At 48.7% G+C, this 8,382-nt stretch overlaps 1 protein-coding gene across 1 annotated transcript in view; it reads right to left on the bottom strand.

The window, feature by feature from the left end:
• The window catches only part of aars2 (alanyl-tRNA synthetase 2, mitochondrial (putative)), a 27,526-nt gene extending 21,098 nt beyond the window's left edge, over positions 1-6,428 (bottom strand). Inside the window, exons 1-5 of the mRNA XM_050043459.1 lie at positions 6,089-6,428; positions 3,759-3,947; positions 3,501-3,646; positions 1,879-2,070; positions 1,639-1,783 (exon numbers count right to left, since the gene is read on the bottom strand). Coding sequence (XP_049899416.1) covers positions 1,639-1,783; positions 1,879-2,070; positions 3,501-3,646; positions 3,759-3,947; positions 6,089-6,325 — 909 coding nt within the window. The 5' untranslated portion in view covers positions 6,326-6,428. The remainder of the gene's footprint in view (positions 1-1,638; positions 1,784-1,878; positions 2,071-3,500; positions 3,647-3,758; positions 3,948-6,088) is intronic.
• Positions 6,429-8,382: the final 1,954 nt, after the last annotated feature.

Here is an 8,382-nt window from a genome sequence, read left to right on the forward strand (position 1 = left end):
GGACGCTCAGTGACGCTCAGTGACGCTGCGCTTCTCTCATGATTGTGATTGGTCCGCTGCGTGCGCGTTTACGGCCCTTGATAAAGCAACCCTGAGTTGAGTTACCGAGTTGATATCCAGCGTCGTGATACCGATTATCCTGATTGCCATTGTTAGGGTTAGTCAACCCAGGATAGGTCTGGGTAACCCAGGAAAGGATAATCTCGCTTCGTGATACAGGCCCCTGGTGTGCCTGTGTACCTGGTGTCGAGGTGTACCTGGTGTACCTGTGTACCTGATGTCGAGGTGTACCTGGTGTTGAGGTGTACCTGGTGTGCCTGTGTACCTGGTGTCGAGGTGTACCTGGTGTACCTGTGTACCTGGTGTCGAGGTGTACCTGGTGTGCCTGTGTACCTGGTGTCGAGGTGTACCTGGTGTGCCTGTTGTCGAGGTGTGCCTGTATACCTGGTGTCAAGGTGTACCTGTGTACCTGGTGTCGAGGTGTACCTGTGTACCTGGTGTCGAGGTGTGCCTCTGTACCTGGTGTTGAGGTGTACCTGGTGTCGAGGTGTGCCTGTGTACCTGGTGTCGAGGTGTGCCTGTGTACCTGATGTCGAGGTGTACCTGGTGTCGAGGTGTGCCTGTGTACCTGATGTCGAGGTGTACCTGGTGTCGAGGTGTACCTGGTGTACCTGTGTACCTGGTGTCGAGGTGTACCTGATGTGCCTGTGTACCTGGTGTCGAGGTGTGCCTGTGTACCTGTTGTCGAGGTGTGCCTGTGTGCCTGGTGTCGAGGTGTACCTGTGTACCTGGTGTCGAGGTGTGCCTGTGTGCCTGTGTACCTGGTGTTGAGGTGTACCTGTGTACCTGGTGTCGAGGTGTACCTGTGTACCTGGTGTCGAGGTGTGCCTGTGTGCCTGTGTACCTGGTGTCGAGGTGTACCTGGTGTCGAGGTGTGCCTGTGTACCTGGTGTCGAGGTGTGCCTGTGTACCTGGTGTCGAGGTGTGCCTGTGTACCTAGTGTCGAGGTGTACCTGGTGTCGAGGTGTGCCTGTGTACCTGGTGTCGAGGTGTGCCTGTGTACCTGGTGTCGAGGTGTGCCTGTGTACCTGTGTACCTGGTGTCGAGGTGTACCTGTGTACTGTACCTGGTGTCGAGGTGTGCCTGTGTACCTGGTGTCGAAGTGTACCTGGTGTCGAAGTGTACCTGGTGTACCTGTGTACCTGGTGTACCTGTGTACCTGGTGTCGAGGTGTACCTGGTGTCGAGGTGTACCTGCGTACCTGGTGTCGAGGTGTGCCTGTGTACCTGGTGTCGAGGTGTGCCTGTGTACCTGGTGTCGAGGTGTACCTGGTGTCAAGCAAGGTGTGCCTGTGTACCTGTGTACCTGGTGTCGAAGTGTACCTGGTGTACCTGTGTACCTGGTGTCGAGGTGTACCTGGTGTCGAGGTGTACCTGATGTCGAGGTGTACCTGGTATCAAGGTGTACCTGGTGTCGAGGTGTACCTGGTGTCGAGGTGTACCTGGTATCAAGGTGTACCTGGTGTCGAGGTGTGCCTGGTGTCGAGGTGTACCTGGTGTACCTGGTGTCGAGGTGTACCTGGTGTCGAGGTGTGCCTGGTGTCGAGGTGTACCTGGTGTACCTGGTGTCAAGGTGTACCTGGTGGATGGCGTGGAGCAGCGGGGTGAACAGGTCAGTGTCGTAGTTTGATCTTTTACCCTGCAGGACGCTCACCAGTCGCTCCAGTCCCATCCCAGTATCCACGCTGAACTGGGGCAGCAGCCTCAGACTGTGGTCCAGCTCCCTGACACACAAACACAGCACGTCATACTGGGAGCTGACCACTACAACCAGCAGACCGGCTCCACAGTGGATACTGTTCCAGGTGTGTGTTTTAACCTGTTGTACTGCATGAAGACCAGGTTCCAGATCTCCACCACCTCAGGACTGTCAGTGTTGACGAGGGCTGCGGCGTCTCGTCCTCCCACGTGGTCATAGTGGATCTCTGTACAGGGGCCGCAAGGGCCCGAGTCCCCCATCTCCCAGAAGTTCTCCTTCAGGCCGAACGGCAGGAGGCGAGCAGGAGGAACCCTGAAGAGGAGACCACCTGACTGAACTTGTTGTTGATCAGAGTAACACCTGTAAACTGCAGAGGGGTATTCCAGGTAGGAGGTTCAACCCTCTGAGTCTAACCCTGAACTCTGACTTGACTTACTCTGAGCTGGGACACTCTGAGTATCTGGTTCCAGAACAGCTGATTTGAATTAGTTCAGTCAACTCTGAGTAGGTACACCTTGAGTTAAGCACGTGCACAACCACAATAAAAAGCCATCATCAATGGAGCCCTGATACCTCAAGTCACCATGGCAACCGGAGAGAAGAAGCGATCAACTTATTTTATATCTGTGGAATTGGAGGTGCTCATGAATGCCTACAGCGAATATGAGCATATATTTCATAAACAAAGTAACAGCACTAAAGCTGCCAAGGAGAGAGAGGCAACATGGGAGAAAACTGCTGCCGAGTCAACGCGTACGTTTGAATGCACTAGTTCATTAATTTACATTTAACCACACCTAATTAAAATCGTAGCTTACAGGTGAAAAAGTGGTTTGGAATAAAATCTGATTTTCATGTAGGTTCAATCTCACAGGGGAAAACACACTTGGAAGCAGCTTAAAATGAAATATAAAAACATCATTCAAACAGGTAAGGCACATTTAATATAAAAACATCATTCAAACAGGTAAGGCACATTTGACTTGGTCATGACTGTACCTTCCTTTAGTTTGATTCATATTTGATTTATTAAACAAAGTAGCTTCAATAACCTGTCATTCAGTGGCTATGTCATTATGTACTGTAGGTCACTACTAATTTAAACCCCCCAAAAATACTGTTTCAGCTTGTGTGTCCTCTTGCCTAATATCCTGCTGAGTAACATTTGAGTTCTACTCAGCCAACAGAAAGAAGGCAGAGGCCGCAAATCATCACCAATATCATATAAAAAGCTACCGTTCACAAAAAAACATTTGCTCTGATGAGACAAATATAAAAAGCTACCGTTCACAAAAAAACATTTGCTCTGATGAGACAAACGTCTGTGGTGTGTCAGATTTGATATGTGTGGCCGGTAAATGATTGAGTCTAATGAAAAACGGTACGTTCAAACAGATATTCATTGGGGAAAGACAGCACATCTAGACGGGGTCTGAAGATCCTCTCCCAGCGTAAAGCATTGTGAATTAATTCTGCCTACATATGAACAACCCATGTGTGTCTGCCAGCTTGCTTCAGGCTCAGCAGTAGGGAGGAGACAGGGTGAACTCAGGGTTTCTTATAGAAAACCTGCCAGCGAGCAGGTTAGGTTCACAGAGTCAGTTGCCATGGTGATTGACTCAGAATTTGACTTACCTCTCTGTCTGGAACTGAAAACCCAGAGTTTCCCTCATTTCAGTGTTAACATACTCAGAGAACCAATCAGACGCCAGTATCAGCTGGGACTGAAACAAAGCACCTACCCGACCTCCAACCAGATCTGTCGAGTCTCTTCATCAGCTGGTAACCTTGACTCAGCGTCTCCGGCAAAGTATGACACATACAGTCTGTCTGCAGGTATCCCATAATGCTCTGTGAGGAGGCTCCATGCCATGCAGCACGCCTCGTCCTGTAAACAACAACAACATGAGTGTGATGTCGTCCAGAGCGTCCTCTCCCCCCCCTGCAGACAGGAAGTCTGTGTCTGTGTGTGTGTGTGTTTGTGTGTGTGTGTCCGTCACCTTGAAGTAGTCTCCAAACGACCAGTTCCCCAGCATCTCGAAGAAGGTGTGGTGGTACACGTCTCGGCCCACGTCCTCCAGGTCGTTGTGTTTGCCGCCGGCTCGGACGCACTTCTGACTGTTGACCACTCGGCGGTACGAGGCCATCTCGCTGCGAGGGTCGGCCGTCCCCAGGAAGATGGGCTTAAACTGAAACCAGAACAGTCAGTGAGCACGCCGACTCCAGGACAAGAGCTCACAGCGTGACATCATACATACAGTGAAGATTTAAAATTTTTTCGTAACATTTGTCTCCATGACTTTGTTTCAGTGGTTTAAGACAGGCGCGTCTCGCACTTTATGAAACGCTCTAACACGTGTGTAGAAACACAAACCGCTAATGACGGCCTCTGTGCAGCACCGTGTCACGCTGACGGGTCACTGACCACGGAACAGGAGTGAGACTGGGTCAGACAGAAGCACCGGCTAAACCCCGAACGTCCTCAGATCCTGACCTGTGTGAGGCTGCTGCGATCTCCTGACCTTGATTTGTTAACGTGGTCCTGAAACACCGCGAGTATCTGCGGTTGATACAGTGTATGTGTGACATCACAACTTCCCAGAAATCCTGACGGCTCGTTTACAGGCACAGTGTTTAGCACACACACGTGAGCACAGTCCAGAGAGGCAGTCAGAGCTACAGGCTACAATGAGGCTAAAAACAGAGTTCAAATGAGGTTTTTCCAAACAACTTTTTATGTCGGGGCTTCAGGACACTTGGATCACTACGGACGAGCAGTATGGAGATATTTTGTGGTTTCAATTATGTGTTTTTGGACGTTTGAATCTGGGGCGCCGTCAGCCTCCATTAGGTGGAGTTGTGTTGCTACCTCCTCTCCCCTTGGATCTCTGCAAGTGATGTGAGGACTCTAAAACTTCACCTGAGCCTCCCTCGGCATATGGGTGAGTAGATAATGGCTGAATTTTCATTTTTGGGTGCACTATCCCTTTAAGACTTTCCTCTGTGTGTGATAATTGATGAAAAAATCTGCTGCTATAAGTTATGTATGTTCCAAGATGGCAAAGAGTGTGGGTGTTATGAGCAGAACTAGGTGCTTACTGAATCAACAATCCTTGCTTATTCTATATTATTCTCTCGTATTACCATATTTGAGTTAGTGTGTGGAAGTTATTAAACCAACCTGCTCCCTCTGTACAAACTACAAAAAAGAGCCATAAGATCAGTTTACAATGTGAGGTACAATGATCACACTAATTATCCACACTGACAGGATCAGACCTGGTCAAATTCAAAACTGCACAAATCATTTACAAAGCAAAAAATAATCTTCTTCTGGGCATAATTCAAAATGTGTTTCATGAGAGGGAGGGTGATAAAAGTATCATGTGAGAGGAAAACTCAAATCACAACAAAGTGTCAGAACCACTGTCAATAGTGTGTGTGTGTGTGTGTGTGTGTGTGTGTGTGTGTGTGTGTGTGTTTGCAGAATGGTTTGTGTCAAAACTTGTGTGAATGTGCTTTCTATGTTTTTATGTGTTTGTTTTTACCTACCTGCAAAGCAAATTTCCCTTTGGGGACAATAAAGTTGAAAGTTGGTTTAGATGAAGGGGTTAAACTAAGTGTTAATCAATTCATAAGGAAGTTTATAAAAGGACTGTTTGAAATGGAGGAGGAGGAGGAGGAGGAGGATGACTACACTGATGAGATGATTGTGGGGAAGAGGGGATTCACAGTGTGTATTTGTGCTGTCGGAGGGTTGCACTAGATAAGCTTTGCTTCTTCCATCCCCTGTTCAAACTGTGTTGTTGTTGTTTGTTTGTTTGTGGTTGTTACATTGTTTGTTATCAGTGGTGTCCTCGGGTCCATGTCATTGGTTTGACATCCCATTAGTCCGACTGTCCGCGGTGCTGAACGGCTCGCGGCGGGCGTATGGTGCGCCGCGACCGGCTTGAGGCAGAGCAGGCTCACGGCCTATGTGTTTGTCACTTTCTTTTTCATTTTAACCCACACCATGATCTTTTCCTGACCCTAACCAAGTGGTTTTTGTGCCTAAACCTAACCAGACCTTAACCACAGGGCATCATGATGATTTCGGAACGGACTTAGGAACAATGAGTTTAATATGGTCGGAACAATGGGCTGTCGAACCAATGGGCAGTTCCCGGTGTCCTGTGGATTTGTTATGTTGTATTATTTTGTTTGCTTTGAAATGAATGAATGAAATACACTAAAGTAGCCTATCTGTAAAATTGGACAGGACTCTTATTTTGAAATGGTCTGCTCACAGAACAGACCGGGACGGACCGGGACGGACCGGGTCTAAACTGACCTGGTTCATTCCCGCGTTGACGAACAGCAGGCTGCGGTCTCCTCTGGGCCGGACAGGGGAGGACGGGACCAGCCGGTGTCCGTGTCTCTGCCGGAAGAAGTCCAGGAAGGTGCTGCGGACCCGGGCGGCGGGAAGCTCCGGAGGAGGAGAGCCGCTGAAGGAGCGAGCTGAGCCGGCAGAGAAACGGCCCGGCGGCCCGCTGAGCGGCCGGAGCCTCCGGCGGAGCAGCGACAACATCCGGGGGACAAAGCCTCAGACAGAACCGGAGACAGGACCGGGGACGGGGACCCAAACCATGGTGACCGTCACACAGGGGACGGGTTGTTATGATGCGCATGCGCACTCTGAGCCGATTCTTCTTCTCCTGTGTGATGCGAGCAGTGTCGGCTCTGCCGCCCCCTGCTGTTCACACTGCGCAGCCTCCATCTGCAGCGTCACACGTCATCATCTGCATCACGTGATTTGTGATGAACAACACAGAGTATTTATTTATTTATGTCATGAATGATTTTGAGGGGTTTAGTGGAAACTGAGTATGTTAACCCTGAAATGAGGGAAACTCTGGGTTTTCAGTTCCAGACAGAGAGGCAAGTCAAATTCTGAGTCAATCACCATGGCAACTGACTCTGTGAACCTAACCTGTTTGCTGGCAGGTTTTCTATAAGAAACCCTGAGTTCACCCTGTCTCCTCCCTACTGCTGAGCCTGAAGCAAGCTGGCAGACACACATGGGTTGTTCATATGTAGGCAGAATTAATTCACAATGCTTTACGCTGGGAGAGGATCTTCAGACCCCGTCTAGATGTGCTGTCTTTCCCCAATGAATATCTGTTTGAACGTACCGTTTTTTCATTAGACTCAATCATTTACCGGCCACACATATCAAATCTGACACACCACAGACATTTGTCTCATCAGAGCAAATGTTTTTTTGTGAACGGTAGCTTTTTATATGATATTGGTGATGATTTGCGGCCTCTGCCTTCTTTCTGTTGGCTGAGTAGAACTCTTGGGTGTGATAGTGTAATGACTGTGGTCATTTACTTGGTTGTTTATGTTTCCTGTACTGACAGCTCTCTCCCTCCTCTGCAGTAGCAATCAGCCTGCCTGTGTGTGTGAGATGAGCTGCAGGTGTGTGTGATTCCCCAATCAACCACGTGACCAGGTTGCTGCCTGCTGATTGGCTGACTCCTCAGTTTTAAAACTCCACCTGATGCCAGCCTTTGGCCTCTCACTCTCCCCATTCCCGTCGTGACAGCAGCCTGTATTCTGTGTTAGTGATCTTGTGTGTTATAGTAGCATTTCTGATTTAGAGCATCGTCTGGTAGAAGCTATTAGCTGGAACTCTCGTTTTGTGTGTAAAAGCTACCTGTGACTTTGATTAGGACAAGTTATTGTAACCATTGTAAATTTTGTAACTAATCTTGCTTAATTCTGTAGCAGTCCTAAAGTAGGAGGGAGAAGCCATTTTTGTTCCCTTTTTTCCTGTTTATTTCAGTTGGGAGTTAGGTAAGTTTGACTGTCTTTTGTTTCTGCATTTATGTTCTGACAGGTAAGGTAGGGATCTGGATTTATAATTTATAGGATCAGATTCAACCCTGAACTTACCCTGCTCCGGAGCAGTATAGCCGTTCAGAGTAAGTTACCATGGTGATCTACCCCGATAAGAACTGAACCGGCTTCGTGAGACCGAAAACCCAGGGTTAACCCTGAAGTTACCTCGCTAAGACATTAATCCTGCTTCCTGATACAGGCCCCTGGGGCCTCATGTACTTCATGGCTGGCGTACGCACGTTTCTACAGCTGTTGATACTTTGGCGACACTAAGAGGTGATGCTGGGAAACTGTTATAATAAATACAGGTGAAAACAATCAGTCCTCAGAGAGATGTGCACATCAGACACACATGAACAATTAGGCTAACACACCTTTGATGTACTGGCATGTTTAAATTTAAATTCAAAAGATTTATTTGAAACCAAATAATACCATACACACAACATTTACGCATGAACCTCTGTGAGCAGGCTGTTGTCTGACCCGTATGAGTTACACAAATGTATAGGTATTTACCCACATGTGCTCCCACCACCCCTCAGAGAGAGCAGTGTCACCCACATGTGCTCCCACCACCCCTCAGAGAGAGCAGAGTCAACCACATGTGCTCCCACCACCCCTCAGAGAGAGCAGAGTCACCCACATGTGCTCCCACCACCCCTCAGAGAGAGCAGTGTCAACCACATGTGCTCCCCCCACCCCTCAGAGAGAGCAGAGTCACCCACATGTGCTCCCACC

The sequence above is a fragment of the Epinephelus moara genome, chromosome 5, assembly GCF_006386435.1.
Source record: "Epinephelus moara isolate mb chromosome 5, YSFRI_EMoa_1.0, whole genome shotgun sequence".
Lineage (NCBI taxonomy): Eukaryota > Metazoa > Chordata > Actinopteri > Perciformes > Serranidae > Epinephelus > Epinephelus moara.